Source organism: Carettochelys insculpta, chromosome 8 (assembly GCF_033958435.1).
Source record: "Carettochelys insculpta isolate YL-2023 chromosome 8, ASM3395843v1, whole genome shotgun sequence".
Lineage (NCBI taxonomy): Eukaryota > Metazoa > Chordata > Testudines > Carettochelyidae > Carettochelys > Carettochelys insculpta.
The window spans coordinates 65649524-65669633 of record NC_134144.1 but is presented as its reverse complement, the minus strand read 5'-3'; the positions used below and the strand labels follow the sequence as shown (position 1 = coordinate 65669633).

Sequence of the window (20110 nt, the reverse complement as noted above, 5' to 3'; positions counted from 1 at the left end):
GCTCCTATTGGTTGGAAACCAGAAACTGGCCAATAGGAGTTGAGACTTTTGCTGAGGGGCGGGCGCAGTTTGCAAAGCCTCCCCCTCCCCCTGGGGTCCAGAGCAGAGAGCTATGTGGAGCAGGAAGGTGCTTAAAGAAGCATGGGGCTCCCCACACTGCTTTAAACAGCTTTTTGTTATATGCCTGACGATTAGAGTGACTAGGCCTCCTGTATTAGGGAAGCCAAAAAGGCGCCTTGACTTATTTTTTAAAGGGACTAGTTGTCCCGTATTAAGTCGTGTTCCCCCCTCCCCGACCTTCGAGCCTTGGGGAAGAGTGGGCAGGTGCTTCCACGGGGTTTTGAGCAAGGGACGGTGGAAGGCTCTTCCCCAGGGAGTGCTTGGGGCTGCTCTTTCCTGTGGATCTAGGAGAGGGCCAGCAGCTGCCACTTTCCCAGGGCTTCCATAAAGCGCTGGCAGCTGCCACCTCCCTTCCCGGCTCCCCAGGAATTGGTGGAGGCAGGAAGGGCCGCCCCCCCCCCCCCCCCAATCTCCCTGTCCAATATTTGGGACAGGGAGATATGGTCGCCGTACTGAGGATCTCAGTGGGGCAAGCCATGGGCCAGATCCTGTGGCCTGGTGGGCCAGATCCAGCCCACAGGCCATATCCTGCCTGCTTCTGATGCAGGACGTTGAGTGCATATGGAAGAGGAGCGTACAGTACTGGGCATATCTCCACATTCGTGAAGTTGGCTTAAAACCTGCAGCATTGGAACAAACCGTCTGTCTGATCTACTATCCTGTAGAACTTAGTGTGGTCCCTGCTGAGCTTTTGGTCTTTGCAATGTTATCGTTAGCTGAAGGCTAAAATGAAGGTACCGCCAATCTTTGCAGGTAGAAAGCACATTACTCACTTTGGAGATGAGTTTGATAATTGCAGCAGTTGTGGAATATGAATATTGCTTTCTCTGTAGCATATCCATGATTCATTTTCATTTTAAAGGCCAGATTGTGCTCTCAGATAACCCAGTTAATTATTGTGACTTAGAGTTTGCGTTACAGTCTCATTCAGCCAGGGGCAGAGCCTAATTGCATAGAATTGTACACTCCTGTCTTCATTCAGTAATCTTCCTTTGCATTGTGATGTCTCAACTATTCTGCTGTTCCTTTTTTCACTTGCTACATGCTACCATTCTGTGGTGATGAGAAGCATGCTGGAGGTTGAGATAACAGCATAGGTTGGGATTTTCAAAACTACCACAGTGGCTCCAAAGTACCTGTCCCACTGACAGCCAGTAGGACTTATGCTCCAACGTCCCTTAAGTAGTTTAGAAAATCTCCTCTTCTTCCTGTCAACACTTCCAGTATTCGTCATAGCAGACATGGGCCTCATTCCTTGATGCATGGCTCCAGTTTTACAGTGTAAGCTATAATGATGTAAAGCCATAGTCACACAGACAGTGTGCTCCTTAATCTCATCAGGCCAAATCCTCAGCTGGTGTGAATTCAGCAAAAATTAAAAATTCTGTGCACGGTATTTTAAAATTCTGCTAAATTTGCATATTATTTGTCTAAATAACACAATATAATCACACTAGTTCCAGGTTTTTTTGGTAATTTAAACTGGTAATTTATTACCAAATACCTGTCAACAAGTATGTCTGTAACAGAACAGACCACAGAAAGATTCAGGAAATGCTCTTCGAGAAGTAGACTCCTTACTAAGCAAATTAATACAGGACTTGAAGTAATAGTTTATTTAAACTACAGTACGTGAAATGCATTTCCTGTGCCCCTCAGAAGCAGTGCAGAGGAGGGGCCGGGGTAATGGAAGAGATGAGGGAGAGGGAAGTAACTGCTGGCACAATCCTGAGAGTGAAGCTGGAGGATGGGTTGGGTGGGTGGGGCAAATATGGAACATTTTTGTTGTTGGGTGGGGGGAGGATTGTTGGGGAGCCTCTTCTATGTAAATTCTGGCTGATCTTTAGCCTCTCCCACTCATGGAGACACATCTGCCCCGGTATCATCCTGTGCCCCCACACAACCACTTTCCTCTCCTCCTCCCCATGTGACCCTGCTTCCTCCTGCTGCCCATAACCAAAGTTGGCTGGCACCCCCACGTGTCCATGGACCCCTACTCAGCCTCTCCCCACCTCCGTATGGCTCTGCAGCCCCCACCCCCACTCCATTCTGATCCCCCCACCCCTGGACCTTCTGAACCCCCGGCTGAGAGGTCTCCTTTCCTGACTAGCCCTGTGTAGCCTGCTCTGTCTGTCTCCCTTCCCCCGTGTCCCATGCCACCTCACCTGGCCCGTCAGGCTGAGAGCTGTGAAGAATGCAGCCTCTGCTCTCCCCTGTCACTTGCTGATAGCAACTGGCTCACCTCTCACAGCATTTGTCCTGGTACCACAGCAGTCCCTGATGGGTGAAAGAGCCTCTCTGTCACAACGTATTTTCTTTGGGGAAGGAAAAAAAGTATGGGACAGATGAGTTCTGCACATGCGTAGTGGCACAGAATTCCCCCCAGAGCAGTGGGCACAGCTTGCTTGATTTCACTAGGTGGACATGGATTTGAACGGGTGGAAGTCTGGCCCCTGAGGCTCCAAAGTGTGTTTGTCCTATTTTGAAGAGAGCTCACACAGTACCGTTCTCTGCTGTGCATCGTCACAAGAAGACTGAAGCCTTGGTAATGGTGTTCTCAAAGATGGACTTCGCAGCTGCCTCCGATTGGACATACGGGTGCAAATTCTTCAGTCTGCTGTCTCTGATAAGAGCTCCCTTCTGTACCTACACGACTGCTTGTCAGTTCTGTTTGTTTCCCTCTGGTAACTGTGGTTTCCAGACCTGACGCAGAAGCGCAGTGGTATGGAAAGGTTTAGTTGCTCACTGACGATGTAAGTCTCCTAATAACCTGTCCCTTTGTTGATATACTGCTACCTCTTCCAAATTAATATAATCTCCCGCCTCAGACCACTGCTTTGTATCTAAAAGTGCTTTCCACTGCTGCCATTTGTGATGTGCCAAATTACAGTCCAGTCTGTCCCACAGAGGGATTTGGTCTTCTGCTTCTTGCAGTTTATGGCCAATACCTATGTTTTCTCTGTTCTGGAATGATACAGATACCATTGAATGACATGATTGTGGCTTTGTCGTTGAGCCTTCTGACTCCTGGTTAACAGCAGTTGCATTGCAGGGAGAAGCTGTTTGCTCGAGTGGGGCAGCTGAGAATGTCAATTGTAAATAAATAAGGAAACTGGATCTCAGTTCAGCTCTTTTAAAACAGTTAGCAAGGGCTTGCTTTACACAGTACGTCTGGGATCTTGTAGCTTAAGTTTAGATCCCCCTCTCTCTTTTCAGTATGGAATATTAATAATTTACAGTTACTTTTTGTGTGATACTCGCTGCAGGGGCACAAAGCATTTTGCCTCTCTTAAACCCCACAGACAGGAAGAATGTCCATTTCACAGGTGGGAGAAACAGGCACAGAGATGTAATTTGCCCAGTGACTTGACAGATGCTTCATATTCTGTATTTCTGATTCTTTTCCAGAATAACACAGAATGGGTTAATTGCTTTTGTTTACACAATCTAAATTCTAATGACTGTTTTGGAAATGAATCTAAACTGTTGCTGTTGCCCTGCAAATAAAACTTATTGTGAATTTGAGTAAATCTCCACTGTGCGGGTCAGGACATTGATGGTAGTGGGATGGGTCAATGACTAACCATGATTCTTTGTTTTACTGAAGCTCTAAATTCAGTTGCCAACATCACTGCATAATACAGATTTTAATTTGGATTTTCTCTGGCAGGGTGCGGGCACTGTAAGAAAATGAAGCCAGAGTATGAGAAGGCCGCAGAGATGCTGCATGCATCCAGTGATGTAAGCTAATTTCCTTTATTTCCCTCTTTTCAAATAATCCATGATAAATACCAGAAGTAATAAAAAAGACTTTTCCATCTCTCCCTGTAACAGTTTCAGCTGTTCTTATCCTCCCACAGGGCCCTTTGAGATGTGCTTCCAAAGTACAATCTCATCGGTAATGCATGAGCCTTGCCAAAGCATTAGCAAGAACATTCTGTCTTGAGCAAAAACAACATTGCCAAGTGATCATATATTCTGCCGTAGGCCCTTATTTACACACAATATGATCAAACCCAAATATAATCTGGAAATGTTTATTTTCCCATTAATTAAAGGCTTTGTGCTAAATGCACATTAAGGAAACAGAGGGAGGGTTTGTTTATGGTGTAGATACAAAAGTTTAATGGACTTTAACAGGGTTCAAAAAGGAACTAGATAAATTCATGCGAGTTGGGTCCATCAGTGGCTATTAGCCAGGATGGGTAGGATTGGTGTCCCTAATCTCTCTGAAGCTGGACATGGATGACAGGAGAGTGATTGCTTGATGATAAGCTGTTTTGTTCATTCCCTCTGGGGCATCTGACATTGGCCTCTGTCGGAAGACAGAATACTGGGCCAGGTAGACCTTTTGGTCTGATCCATTGTGGCCGTTCTTATGGCTTGTTTCTCCTCTTGTATGCATTGATTTGACACTGGTGTCATTTCTCCTGTACATCAGTGTAACTAAGAGGAAAATCCCAGGCCCAGTTGTTGTTGTTTCAGCACCGTTACTGCAGAAGCCATACAGGAATGGAAGATATGGTGATAGCAGTTCAGACAGTTGGTGACTAGGAGACAGAGGTCGGCGCAGTAGGTCCTTTTTCAGTAACACTCCCTTCCATGAATCCCATCAAGCCCTCCCAAAGAAAGGAGCGTTGGTTCAGGAGCCATCCAAATGAAGGGTAGTTATTTGGCACAAGAGTGGACTGGATTTGCAGGAGATGACCTGATGGGAGAAGATGTGACAGGGATAATAAGAGAAAGACATTAAAGGGGCATTTAAGAACTCCTTGGTGGTGGGGAGGAAGTTGGAGGAAGAGGAGGAATAGATGTATAAATGAGTCATATGGTGCAGACACTTTATAATGAGGTGGAGGGGGGGCTTGAATTGATGCAGAACGCAAGAAGAAGCCAGATGAGAGTTTTAGACAGGGGAGTGACATGGTCCAAGTGGTGAAGTTAACAGCAGCATTTAGTACCCATTGGAAGGGCACAGGAGAAGGTATTGGAGGCCATATAGAAGAGGTTGGATTGCAGAACTGGAAGCAAGTACTGACCAAGGACTAGGCAGTGAGTGCATGGTAGGATCGAAGACAACAGGGTAGAGTTGTAGATGTCATAATGGGGGGCGTGGGTGTGTGGAACTGCTTGTGTGTTGGGAGGCCAAAAGGAAAGCACTTGGCGCAATAGTGACGGACCAGAGGTGGGAGTAGGCAAGTGGTGTTTTCTGCAGTGGTGGAGGGGGAGATTTTAGTGGGAGTGGTGAGGGTCAGGCACTCAGTTTTCTCCATGCTGTTTCTCAGTTTGCCATAGGGCAGCTAGGATGGGAGCTGAGACTGGACAAAAGGGAGGGTGCGGTGGAGGGAAGGTTCTGAGCGTGGGTGATTGAAGGGCAGAGAGTGTATCAAGGCTACCCACGTTTAATAATTTACATGGGAAAGGGAAGATCCTGCTTCCACTAGTGGCCAGGCAGAGCAGTAGAGCCAAGGCATTCTCCCCTGTGCTGGATTTTGGGGGGAGAGCTGTGCAGCTGGGCTGGCCTGACACAGGCCAGAGCCAGTGTTGCACAGGTAGGGAGGAAGCAGGATCAGAGGATCTGCCAGTGCATGTGTCCTCTGGTTCTGCTCAGCTGTCCTGTAGCCAGGGCATACAAGGGCCGGGGATGTTCTCTGCAGCATTGGAGTTAGGTAGCTTTGGCTGAATGTATTTACAACCACTCAGCCCAGAAGGGAGGATTCTGCCCATTTGCCTCCCTTGCCCAACTGTAATACATCTGGCCAGGTGTTCAGGTAGGCTCCTGCTCCTGGGGGTGAGCCTCAGGCTGAGCAGCCAGGTCTTGTTACTTTGCGTGCACGACCTGATAAAATATATCCATTCCTTCACAGTGATATTGCAAGCGAGCTGCGCTTTTCAGTATACACGTGGTCTAAACCCCTATGGATGCCTCTGAATCTGCATGGTCTTCTAACAGGGAGAGCGATGCTCTGGTCTGCAGTCAGCTTTTTCTCTTTCAGACTCCTGGTATCCTTGCAGCAGTTGATGCTACTGTCAACAAAGCAGTGGCAGAAAGATTTCACATCTCTGGGTTCCCTACGTTGAAGTACTTCCACGACGGAGAGGAAAAGTATACACTGCCGCACCTCAGAACTAAGAAGAAGATCGTTGACTGGCTGCTAAAGTAAGTTGGATGAGTTAGAGATTTCGCCCCAGTTTCTGGCTATTAGCTGCTGAAGCTTGTTTTGTTTTGTAAATCTTAAACGAAGGTTCAGCTCCTACTTAAATCCCTGGCTAACAAAACCAAATTGAATGTCAGTACTGAAAACTATACACAGAGGTAGGTGTTCATTATATATTTTTATACACTACATTCTTTGTTTGCTATTGTTGTTTTTTAACTGTGTCCCTCTAATTCTTTCCCATAATAGGTATTTTAAAAAAGATTTTTTTAAGTGTTATTCCAGGGAGTGTAACAGCAGTTCAGGCAAATAATATCTGATTTGCTGAATCCTCTTTCTTTTAGTCAGAAGTTTTCACTGTTCAGTGACCAAATTACACTCTTTCTTTTCAGTTATTTTTAACCATCAAACATGGTATATTTGCCCATATTCGGTTTCCTGCATGTTTCTCAGAAGATGGAGTAAAATGCTCAGGGTTAGGTTGAATGCATGTTGAAAACGATGTAGCTCCAAGAGGCAAGAATTGGTGATATGATGGTCCCTAGTGACCGTTTTGGAAGAAAAAATATAAAGAAAACATTTTTAAGTCCAGTGTTATGTGAGGGATTTGCTTGCCATGTCTGCTATAGTGTGCCAGGTTATTTGTCGAAGTTGTTGCACTTTTATCATTTAACTCTGAAATGAGGCATCACTCCTCGATTGTTGAACAGAAGATTTTGGTTAATAATGCTTGGCATTTTTATTGTATTGTGCAAGTAGATGCTTTGAATCAAACTGTTACTTTGGCCTTGCAGCACTGTTGTGTGGAATGTAAGTATGGGGCAAGTTTTACACTGAAATGCACAGAGAGACAGCAAGATTGTGATTTGGCCATGTCTACACAGAAAGTCAGTGTCAGTGAGGATTACAGACTCCCTATTCCTGTTGTAATCGCTGGACACTTTCCAGACTAGGGCCAGATACGGTAGCTGGGGTCAGAACTTGAGTATATATTGCCATAGCTCCACTGAACAGTTTATATTGTTTGAGGAGCTGGCCCGCAAGTATCATGATTCCTTTGTTAGCAACTGGATGACTCAGCAGTGATGGACAGATGGTTGGTGTCTAGCAAATGACCTTGAATAGAATTAAATTTTTGAGGTTTCATTTGTTTTGTCCATAATCGACAATATTTAAAATAATGCCATTCAAAATGACGGGAAGGCATGGAAGCTGTAATTTAATACTGCAGTGACAAATGAAGGACTTGATAATAGGGCTTCATGCCGACTATTTTATATAAGTAATCGCGCATTTAAGATACTGCAGGAATGAGTCTGAGACATGTCCATGCAGTGGAGAGTACCAAGAGATTTCTGATCATACTCTGCATGTACGTGAATGCTATTAGCTGGACACTGTGTGCAATCGCAGATGATACATGAAATACTCTTCATTAACATAATTACATTTAATTTACTCCCTATTGTCCAAAATGGGCTAGTGTTGATTAGTGTATCCTGGTTTTATTTTAGAATATATATTTCCCAGTTTATCCTAAAATATTTGACAAAAAGTGTACATTATGGAATATACAGTACACATTTTGCTTTAGCAGGTCTGATTTTACGTCAGTTGCCTTTTGATTTCATCTGCAGTACCCTGATGTTCTATATGCATGCCTGTAGCACAGTTGGCCTGTGACTTTTGTGTCAGAACTATAAATGCCTGCAGTCATTTTAAAAGGTTCTGGATTAAAAGTCCACTCTGTGGCATATTTACTGGAATAAAGTTTTCCTATATTGAACAGTCATATTCATGGAACTGGGAAGAATCATGTATGTTACATTTTTACTGATTTCTGAAAATTAAATCTTGTGGTTCCTGTCAATAGAAATGCAAATTACATTTTTCTACAGTACAAATAGCCACAGGAATCTTCTGCCACCATTTCCTCAAAGCATTAGGTGACCGCACCAGAAAGCTTCTTTGCATGCTTCTGAAAAGATCTAGGAGATGAATTTTTTTCTTCTCTAGCCCGCAGGCACCACCTCCACCTGAACCAGCTTGGGAAGAAAAGCTAACAAGTGTTATCCACTTAGCTGGAGAAGACTTCAGGGAGTCTTTGAAAAAGAAGAAGCATGCTCTTGTCATGTTCTATGCCCCATGTGAGTAAATGCATCTCTGTTTATCATATAGCTTTCATGTCCCTTGTTGCTTCTGATGACCTGTGCTTTTTGTGTATACTTTTATTAAGAGTCTGTATTTTAGACATAGACCTGAAACAAACCTCCAGATCTGAACACCCTGCACTTGTATAATTTCATATCTCATTCTGAATTTAGTTGCTTGAGACCATCCCTAATATATTGTATGAAGCTGGGGAGGAGGGGATGGAGAGGGAACATCCTACAGCTTTCACCCAGAGTGTGACTGTACCATAAAGGGTCACCAAGGAGACAGGTGAATAAACAGTGCATTTATTTTGCTGCGTTTTATGTTCTGTGTAACAAAGTGTGATTCTTTATTATATAATTATGGATGCAGAGGGTCAGGTTCATTAGTGTGGTGTTCCAGTTTATTTGCCGTTGTAGTCCCAGTGAAATCAATGACATTATTGAGGGATGAATCAATCCCTAGGTAATTCAAGTCTAAATTCTGATGGAACCCTTTCAGGAGTAATCTAAACCTACGTTCTGGTCCCTACCTGGAATGTGAGTCCAATTTAGATGATCTCATTTACCTATAAACGAGCTCCTGCCAGCTCCCTTTTAGAAGTCAGAGTGTCTTTCTATTGAGATCAATGAAGATTTGGATCAGGCCTTTTTGTAAGTCAGATGAGCAGTGCGAGGAGAGGAGCCAATTTCTCCCACTGTTTTAAATAACTCTTTCAAATTTGTTCAGTGCTAGAAATATTTCCAGCCATCACTGTTGGTTGGCCTTCTTCCTGATTTGCATTATGTTACTTAAATCAGCAGAGTCATCCCTTCCATTTTCAGAATTATTCCAGACATGGCTGGATGCCATTCCATGTAGTCTTAGGGAGGTGTTTTGGTTTGTGTTGGGGGGCGGGAGTTTGTTTAATATCTATTTAATATCTACGGCCTGGTTTGACCTTGTCTCCACCCAATTTTGCATGCAAAATACTGTACCGTGAGATGACTGTCTCTGCAATTAATGGATAGCATTTAGCTATATAATCATCTCAATCAGGTTTGTTCCCACACAACTGGAGACTGTTTTTGAAAAATGAGACCCTTAATGTTTGCTCAGGCAGGAAAAAACCAGCTCTTTATTTAACATTTCTGTAAGAAAATTAAACCTGAATGCATTCTGGGCTCCTGGGAAGCTCTGCTGGATGTGGAACACAGAGGGGAATTCTCGTGGGGTTGTAAAAGAAAAGGGAAAGAGATTTAATCCTTTTCAACTCCAGTTCCCACTGCCCAGTGACTAAAAATTGCTTTTGTGCCAGCTGTTTCTGATACGTGGATCCCTGTTAAGAATGTAATCTGTTTGCTTTTAAAATAAATTCAATAGTAAAAGTAAAGTATATGCCATTGTTCTCCAGCTAATTCATTTTACTCTGGCTTTCCAGTGCGAATGTCATCTATAGTAGGAAGAGAGGAAAAGCTATTTAAAAGCATGCATTTAAAATATTTAGTCTTCCTAAATGACTAAGGGCATGTTTTTAGAGAATCATTAATATGCAACTTCCATGGTCAAAAGCCTGTGTGCTGGATAGTATTTTATGCTGTGAGTAGTCCAAGTGAAGTCAACAGGACTACTTCTGAAATAAGGTACTTACTAATCTCATTGGCTACGTCTACGTGAGAGGCTTTTCCCAGCAAAACTGGGCTTTTGTTGGGAAAAACGGCAGAGCATATACACACAAAATGTGCTTTGTCGACAGTTTATCGACAAAACCTTGCACCCCAGCGCTCTTGACAGTGTTCTATCGACAAAACAGTCATGTAGACGCTCTGGGGCCCTTTGTCAACAGAGAAGGCTTCCGGTTCCATGGGCAGCCCTGTTTGCAGAGCTTCCGGTCAGCCATTCTGTTGAGAGAGGGCCGGGCAGTCTGGCTGCTCTCTATCAACAGAGCAGAGTGCTCTTCCAATTGGCTTTTGTGTGTAGCCACGCTCTATTGACAGAAGTTTTGCCGGAAAATCCCTTCTGACAGTGACTTCTGTCAACAGAGGCTTCTCGTGTAGACGTAGCCTTTGTGAGTAAGGGCGTCACTAATTGGCCCTAAACATTTGAATGGGTTTTCATAGCTCGGTGCTGTTTGGTCCATTTGGATAACTCTTTAATGCTGTTTTTACAACACACCTTTAGCTCAAGGGACACGAGTCTACATAGAGGATGGACTAGCGTTGGTTAAATATGGTTAAAACGGCTTGTTAGAGCTTAAAGTCAAGAGTGAGTGAATTTGTTACAAATTCCTTTATTCAGGGTGTATAGTATTCGAGCAGTTTGGTTTTTGCTTAATGTGTGTCTGGAGCGGGGCATAGCCACACACGCAGCAAGCCTTCTCTTAGTCAGGCATGGTAGGAAAGAGCTGATGAATATTTAAAGTTTCTGGTTCTAGTGAGATAATTATTAAGGAAACAGACCAGTACAAATCATCCTATGTGGAGTTGGCTGTGTTTTTGCACTGACAGTGTGCCTTCTGCTAAATTTGACAGATTATCTTTTGTTTACCATTTCCTTGGTCATGGGATTTCTTTCGGTGCTTATACTTACCAGTTAATTTTCACTTGCTTATTTTAGTGCAGAAGGAGCATTGCTAAAATTGCCAGGCCTCATTAGACCAAATAATTTTCTTTCCCTATTCAGCACCACATCCTGAGGTCATCACTGTTCTGCAGCATGTTGCTGTAGTCAATGAGTGGCCTGTGAAGGAGCTTGTCTTTTTTTGAATAAGAATTGGGAACCTCTGACACAATTTAGATTTTTGGATCTGAAACAAAGTTGAATGTTCTCACGTCTCTAAACCCTTCAGTTAGACGAATAGACCTTTAGGCAAAGACCACAATAATTTTTCCCTTTTATCCTTTTTAAAATAGAGTGTACTCTTTCATAGCCAGCACTCTATCATCTGGAACTCTCAAGAGCAGAGCATTTTTAATTTTTAGTTACGTTTTCCGTAAGTACAGTATAGCGCAAGTAAATACAAATAAGTACAGCAAATACAGTGCAGGTTTACCAGGTACAATACTACTAATGGTAAATAAAGTACTCTGCATACATTTTTGTTTCTTAATATCAAGTCTTGATTTTCTTTAGTGTTTTGCATTGCTAGATATACCTCTCTATTATCCAGACTATTTGAGTAACTAGCAACTTCCCGGGGCTGCCGGCTATGAAAGAATTTGCTGGAATTGCATGTGTTTATGTAACATGTTATAACCAAAAGCAGTTGATGTGTATAGGAACCCCTTTACCTCACTAAATACAGCCCCCTTTGGGATGGGAAATGGAGCAGAGTGTTAACAGCAGCAATCTTTTCAGTAGTTTAAAGTAGGATGTGAGGTGTATTGAATCCAACAGACTCTATGGTGGGGAAATTTAGGTGTGTGTGTGTAGCAGGGGGGGTGTCCAGAATTCCCCCTTAAGAATTTGGCTAGAACATGGAGGCTGACATTGTTGTGCTTGCAAAAAGTACCGCTGGATGTTTAATGCTTTTGAACATGTACACAAGCCCCTTGAAGTCAATGGAAAGACTCCTGTTTGACTTCAGTGAACTGTGGAAGAGGCTGTATTGGTTTTATGTTTCGTCCAAAAGATCTTGCAGCTTGACGACTCCTAATAGGTATTAGGCGGTTAGTCATTACTGACTCACTCAGAGTACCACCCACTGTATAAACAACTTTATGTGCAGCAACTAGGCTATTACTGGTCGTTGATCTTGGTACAGAGCAGTTACAATCTGCAAGAGTATGGTTCTGTATGGCTGCAGGCCTTTTCAGCAGCCAGTTGGCGCTAATAAAAGTTGTCAGTGTGAACATGCTCCTACCATTGCCCAGTAAGCCATGCACAATAAAAATCAGTTGCCGGTCAGTTGTCAGAGTCACAAATGTCAAACAGGTTGTAAGAGTAGGTTCATTCCAGAGGATAGATTTCTGGTGTTTTCTTTTAGTGAAGATTTCTATTGAGGGTTTTTGCAAATACAAAAGAGTTAAGAAAAAGAAAAGCAAACCCAAGCCATGTTTTTCTCTTTCAAATGAAATATTGTTCTTTAAGAAATGAAAACGAGCATGGAAACACATTTCTTTGCTGATTGTCATGGAGGTAAAAATCTACCTCCAAGAAGGCTTATGTGAAAGAATCAACCGGATTGGGAATAGGGTTAGAGTGTGATGAAATAGTTGTAGTTCTTTGGGTTTTGGGGTTGTTTTTGGGTCAGTTTCCCAAAGCGATTTGATTTCTCATCTTAAAAATACTCAGACAAACACTTTAACAAATATATCTTGTCAGCTGAAACAAGTAGTAGTAGTAGTAGTGTAAAAAAAAAAAAAAAGTTCACTGTTCCTTTTAGTGGCTTGTAAAGATGGTCATTGCCAACACTAACTTTCCAAATGGCTCCAATTTGTAAGGCTACAAAGGGTTCACAGAATGGCCATTTTTAATAGACATGTCAAAGCTGAAGAGTTGATTTCCAGGTTGCTTTACTAATCAGCTGAGAAACTTCACTTTAAGTTCAAATCATTATTTTCTGCTGCTGAAGTTTTGTCCTTAGTACTGTTGCAGCATAACTCATGGAGAACTGGAAAGATGACCCAGAATAAAAACATTCTTAGGGACTACACTCCTCTAGGAAAGGATTATGTATAGAACTCATTGGAACTGGGCTACCTCTACACATTCATCTCTTCTTTGGCTTTTGCTCATCTCCTAAAGTTTCTCCAAACTGCCTTTTTTTTTTTTGGTGGTGCAAGTGAGTTAGAATGTGAAATATCTCTGAAGAGTTCTGAATCTCAGTAAAAGGAAAATGGCTCTTCACGTAGATGTAGGTTAGTGGGTGGGAAGCTTGGGCAGCCAGTCCTTCTCCTGGCAGTAGTGCAAACACACCTTTAAATCTGTAGTGTCCTTAAGATGATGTACCTGGACTGAGAGGCATTGTCACCATTTAGGCTAGGAATACCTCAGGCTACATCTACACTACCAGATAAACGCGATTTTATTAAATTAATTATTTGATAACTCGGGGTATTGTAAATTCGATTTTGAGTATCCTCGCTTCCCACAAAGTCAAGTTAGTGCTGTCACGCTACAGTGGCCAAACATTGACTGTTGCAGCAGTGCATTGTGGGAACCTATCCCACAGTTCCCTCACCTCCACATTTTGCCCCCTCCCGTCGGCCCTAGCTTCATCCCCACCACTGGCAGGGCACACCCTGCTGCCTGGTTCCTGGGTTCCCGCAGCTTGTGGGAGCCACGAAACTGACCAGCACTGCTGCACCTGGATTGCAGCAGCTGGGAGCCAGGTGCTGTTCTGGTCAGTGTTCCCAGCTCCCAAGCGTGGCAGAGAGCTGGGAGCCAGGTGCAGCAGCTCCAGTCAGCCTCTGGAGGCTAATGAATTCAATTCAAAAATATGGCACTTCCACACCAGCCTTCCTTCAAACTGTTAAATTCGAACTTGATGCTACACCCACCTGGTTCCAAGGACATTATGATATCGATATTAATGCTCTCTTAATCGAGCTAATGGTATTTACAGTGAAGACAGTCACGTGGTGCACTTGAGCTAACTGCCTTAAGTTTGAATTTATCTTGTAGTGTAGATGTAGCCTCAGTCTGCTTATGCGTAGTGGTGAGAAATCAGATGGGAACACTACTTTATACAGATTACATCGGTTATTTCCTGTATTTCAGCATCCACCTTGCTGATGTTATGTGGAACACTGGAGTCTGCAACAGGCATGCATTTTTTCTCCCAAGAGACTTTTTGGTGGGAAAAAAAAGGTCACCCTCCTTCCTTAGTGACTGCACCAATTATGTCCCTTTTCTCCCACCCCTCCCCACCCCACCCCGACACTGAGCCCCAAAATGGAAACTTCCTGGTTTTGTCTCAGCTGTACATGTGTGAAAACACAAAATGACATAGGTGTCACTGAGTGTGGGACGTCCCAGGTTCTGTTCCCCTATCTGCAGTCAGATGTGACTCTCAGCCAGCAGGTAGAAGAGAAGATCATCTCGGAAACCAGAAGTCAGTGCAATCCAACGTGGGAAAAGTGTGGGGCACAGGAGATGGTAGAGCCAGGGTCTGGGACCTTTTGCCTTCCTCTCCAGCCAGCTCAGACTGTCCCACTCCCCAACTGCACAGTTCAAATCCCAATCATCAGGCCCCTGCTCCAGCTGTTGTTCTGCTTCCAGGCAGAAGGTGTCACCTGGTTGCCCTGAATGGAAAGGGCATGGCCATTGACCAAGTGTGAGAAGTCACCACACCCAGAATTCCTATCACCAGCTATGCATTGATGCTGTGCCTAGGGAAACTGAGGCACTCTCGTGGAGTTACTGCAGGAGAGTAAGAGACATATGCAACATAACAAGGGGAATAAAATCCCCACAAGCCCCACTTCATAAGGTGAGCAGGAATTTAGCAAACTTGAGTGGAACACACCTGTGTGTAGAAACAGCTGTAGCTAATAACACATAAGGCCAGATCCTGGCCCCTACTTTAGCTCCTTTGGGCTTCTCCAGATACACAAACAGGCCAGAAACCTGCCCTAATAATGTTACTGAAGATCTCTGCTTACCAGTCCCACTACAGAATAATCTTTGTTGGGTGGAGCTGGCTACACCAGATCTCTCTCATCCCTTCTTTATCCTCTCATGTCAGGGACTGGTCAGTCTGCTGTGCAGTGGTAATCGCTGTCTGGTGTAATGGCAAGCCAGCCTCCCTTACAGCAGGGACCACTGGAGAACTAGCCGCTGGATTGGGGGATTGTCTCTCTTGTGTCATTACTCCCTCAGCTACGTTCATCACTAGCCATGGAGAGAATTGATTCCCCATATACGGGAACCACACTCAAAATTATCAGCTATATTCAAGCGTTCAATGAGCTAGAACCAAACATGCATAACAAAGCAGCAATTGTGTGATAAATTCTATATCCTGTAAGTGCATAAGAAATGCTGTACTGGGTCAGATCGGTGGCCCATCTAGTTCAGTATTCTTTCTCGTCGGTGACCAGCCCCAGCTCTTTCAGAAGGAACATTTATGACGTAACCTGCCACAGACATTTCTTCCTAACTTCTCTGTAGAGTTAAAGGTTGGTTTATGCTGTAAATGAGACTGCTTCTCTTAATTTATGCAAAAGACTGGTATTTAGTTGCTAACAGACACTGTCCCTGCACAGTGACTACCTAAGGGTGTGTATGCATAAACCAAAATCTTTCAGGAGTCTTCATAGCAGAGGTATCCATTTTATATACCGCAACCCCCCAACCCCGCTGCCCATAGAGCAGTTACTGGCCACAGGCAACAAAGAATCCCTTTAAAGGCAAGACGTTTAACTGTCTGTGGACTGAGAGGAAGAAAATACCCAGGACCTAAGTCCAGGATCTAAGCCCTCGGATAATAATTCAAATCCAGTGGGTATGTGCATTTCAGAGGATATTTGAATGCAACTTATGCTTGTACCTAGTTTCAATCTGCCCATTAGTAGGGAACTTGCTATTTACTCATGTCAGTCAAGTATTTGCTTATGCGTTTAAGTAGGGCGTGTGACAGTGCTGTTCTTAGAATCCATTAATGGTCTATTTTGCTAATGGGTGAAATCTGTACAGAGGCTTTCCTGATCAAGATGGCACAGACCCTGTTATATTCTTGGTATTTGTATCTGATGATCACAACTTGAATGGAGGGAACTACTCTTAAAGTTGTTTAGCCATTACTCTTCAGAAGTGGAGAGTCAGTTGAATGGACTGATCACAGCAGAAGGAAAAAGGAGTGGAAAAATCTGGGAATACAGCTGTGACACTAAAACTGAAAATAAATTAGTCAGGTTCATGCTCTCAAAGCCCTCTTGTTGTCTGAGATAGGATTCCTGCTGTCAATATTAAAATAAAATAAAAATGGAGATACTCATATCTCATAAAGGTGGAAGGGACCTTGAGAGGTCTTTGAATCCAGTCTCCTGCTCTCATGGCAGCACCAACCCAGACAATTTTTTTTAAATCTGTTTGCCCCAGACCCCTAACTGGCCTCCTCAAAGATTGAGCTCACAACCCTGAGTTTACAAAACCAATGCTCAAACCACTGAGCTATCCCTCTACCCCTCTAATAACCTGGGGATGTTACCAGTGATTGATTTATTAGGAGGGAGATTACTCATAATGTGGCTGGCTACACTACACGATTTAGCAGTAGTATTGTGTGTCATTTACTGTAAAATATTCCTCTCCTCCTTCCCCGAATACTACTTGCGATAGGAAGGTTTGAGTAGAGAAGACTTCAAACAATTGATGTACCACCCTACTTTTGCAGCTTCTTGACTTGGTACAGTCAAACTCATATGAGATACTGCTGTAATTTCTGGTTTTGGCTGATACCAGAATGTTACAATGGTCCTGATTTTGAGCCAGGCTGTAATTTAGCAGGTGTAACTTTGATGTTGCAGTCAGCTGTCCCCTTATCTTTTCATTGTCAACTAGCTGCAGGCACTTCTATGGGACTTCACATTCCCGCTGCCCAGTTGTGCCTACCTATTGTGTGCTTGCATGGCTAGATCCTCTTGTTTGCTCATGCAGTTAAATGCAGCCACAGAAGGGTGATTGGATTAATAGTGCCTGCCAGATCAGGAAGCTGTGGACCACAAAGGCTTTGTCAGATGTCACTGAGAACTGACACAAAAATGCAGGGAAAATCCAGGTGTTCAGTGAGTTAAATACTAGCTTTGTTTCAATGGTTATTTCAACTCTTTTCTGTTCTAAACCAGCTAGAGGTGCTGGCTGTTCATCTTTCCTTATATCACTGAGAAGGCACACATGAAAAAGCATCATCGGTGTCGACACTTAGGAAAACCTAGCAGAAAACCATCCCCAGTGGAGAGCGGTAATCTGTGAGGCGATGGCACAATTTGAGAGTTCCCGCCACAGTGTAGATGAGGAGGGGTGGTGAAGAAGAAAAGAACAGCAAAATGTAACCTGCTTCCCACCACTCTCCTTTTCCTGTTTCTTTGCGTCCCCCACACCCAAATTCCAAACCCAGGGAACCCATGTCTGGCCTGTGATGTGTTTTTTTTGTCAAAGTTCTACACGTTTTTGTTAAAGGCAGAAGTTTCGAAGGATCTGGTTTTACACAGCACCTTTGCACTCTAGGTATCTTAAGCGTGTGTCACAGTAATGAGATAAAGACAGTATGCAGACAGTAAATGCGTAGGCAGAGCTGTAGCCATAGTTACCTGGATGTCCTTTCAACATGCGACATACGTGCTCTTTGAACAAGGGCGCTTCAGGGGTTAATGATATTCTATAGAAGATTTGGTGCCAGTTTCATGCTGTACAAAATTGTAACTAGCTAAGACTTCAGAAACCAACAGGAGAGGATTCTGAGAAGAGTGCACCATGACCATTGCAGCGTGTATCGTTTTATCGTTGTTCTGCCACACGACAGCAAGCTAGGAGCTGCACTTCATCAGTAAAGAGGGATGATCTGAAGTGAGGTGTCCAAAGCACCTCAGGCAGTTAGGTACACAGCTGCCAATCACTGTCAGTGGTAATTGAATGCCTTAAATATTCTCAGGAGCAGGGTTAAGGTTCACCATTATACAGATCAAGTAGCTGAGACAGATAAGTAGAGATTTGTCTGAAGGCACGTGATGAGCTGAAGGCAGAGCTAGGATTATAGGGCAGGAATTCCAGAATCTTAGCCTACTGGTTATTAATACAGACAACACGGTGGAAGAGTATCTAACTCACAGTCCACTTGCCTTACAATTACAGATGACTTTTTTTCACCCTTTTCTTTAAATCTCCTTGTACAGTGAAAGGCAGTTTTCTTTTTTGCTCGTTTTAAAGCATAAAACAAGACCTCAGATATCTTAGCAAATACGAACGTATTGTAAAATTATTAATAGGTTGCTTGTCAATATTGAAAACTATGAGGCAATACCTAATTGATCTGACTCTTAAACAAAATCCCACAAGCTTCTCAAATCAGAGTATAACGCCTTTTGTCCAAATGTTAATATTTGTTCTCCAAAGCCACAACTGATGGTGTGTCAGGTCATATTATGAAAAAAGGTTTGGTGCCAGATATTGTGTTTTCTAAAAAGGCCCTCTAGCTCTTTACTGGTGGAACAAAACAAATTAACCTTTCAGAAACATCTCCAAGGGGTTTTCTTGAATTCGTCTGTAGTTTCAATAACTTTTGTGGCTGCATGAATTGTATTAATATAAGCACAAGCTGTTGTTTCAGCTCTAATCTCTGCAATTATAGTACATGGTCTAATTTTCTTTGATTGACCAAGGAATAGCCTTCTTTTAATTCTAGTGAATCATTTCAGTTCTCAAATGGAAAGAGCCTTCTGCATTCTCCTTGGATGGATTTTAATGTGTTTCTTTCACTTGCTTGGAAGTCTGGCTGTTTTAAAACCAGTAATGGAAGTTGTCTTATTTAGAGGGTGATTATTTAGACTAGCAGATAGGGAGTAAGGACTTCAGGGGTTCAGTCCCAGCTCTGCAACTAGGCTTGATCCTGCAAAGTGGTGAGTGCCCTTGGCTCCCACTGTCTCACCACACTCAACACGTCATAGGTATATGGAGTACCTAACAGAACCAGATCCCTTGAAGGTGTTATGTAACCTCTTTTTGGCGTAGGTTTACCTTAAATCTTGTAAAAGGGGTAGTAATGCCTACCTGTTATGGGCAACTGAAAGCTTAGTTATATGGATATTGCTAACACCTGTCAAGATCCTGGGATATGAGCTGCTAAAGGTTGAAGTGTTTGTTTTTTTTCTAGTTGTGCAGAGACAAGAGCTCAGACAGTGTAAATGGGACTGTTTCTTGCACCAGGTGTGACAATGCTGGTTTAAAGTTTGCATAATATGTTTTATCCTCAAGAAGGTTACAGTCTTAAAGGAAAAAAAATTGTGTAATCTGTCTGATGGAATAGTGGGTATACAATAAATACATATAATCAATATATTGATTATTCATCAAATAATTTCATAAAATTATTGAGTACACACCTCTTAGTGGTGTGTGAATATATGGTTGCATATCTGTGGTGGACAGCCTGCAGGCTGCATGTAGCTCCCTGTGGCTCTATCTGCAACCCACGGGCCCCCTGGCTGTGTACTCTCCCATGTGCCTTGCACACTGGGGCACCAGAGCCCTGACTTCCTGTGCCTCCCTCTCCCTCCCAAAGTGATTCACAGTGTTCCAGCTCAGGGCGGGAATAGGAGTTGGGACAGACCACACACCAGGCAATTCGCATGCTACAAAAGTTCTGAGGGAGTGGGAGGAGCAGCAAAAACGTGGGGCTCTGGTGCCCCAATGTGTGCCAGGCACATGCAGGGAAGAAGGGGCGGAGCGGGGAGAGGTGGGAGAGAGGCTGTGGCTGGAACCTCAGAGGGCTGCAGGTTGCTGCAATCCATTGAGGTGAAGGAGGGCGACTTGTGTGGCCCACCCGCTATATGTGATTGCCCATCCTGTGTGTGTGTGTAATACGATTGAGAGAGAGAGATCTGTAAAGGTATAATAGGGTAAAATTGTCAAAAGTGCTTATCACCTGGTAGGTCTCCACGCTGATTTTGTACTGGAATAACTACTTTGATCAGAGATGTGACCAAAATAATGGTACTGGTGCAGTTCCTACTTTAGGATGTGGTATAGCTCGTTCTCCT

The 20110-nt window shown here is 43.5% G+C and overlaps 1 protein-coding gene across 1 annotated transcript in view; it reads left to right on the top strand.

The window, feature by feature from the left end:
• The window catches only part of PDIA5 (protein disulfide isomerase family A member 5), a 134353-nt gene that overhangs the window by 92671 nt on the left and 21572 nt on the right, over positions 1–20110 (top strand). The window contains exons 12-14 of the mRNA XM_075001771.1: positions 3791–3861; positions 6117–6280; positions 8295–8425. Of these exons, the coding sequence (XP_074857872.1) occupies positions 3791–3861; positions 6117–6280; positions 8295–8425 (366 nt within the window). The remainder of the gene's footprint in view (positions 1–3790; positions 3862–6116; positions 6281–8294; positions 8426–20110) is intronic.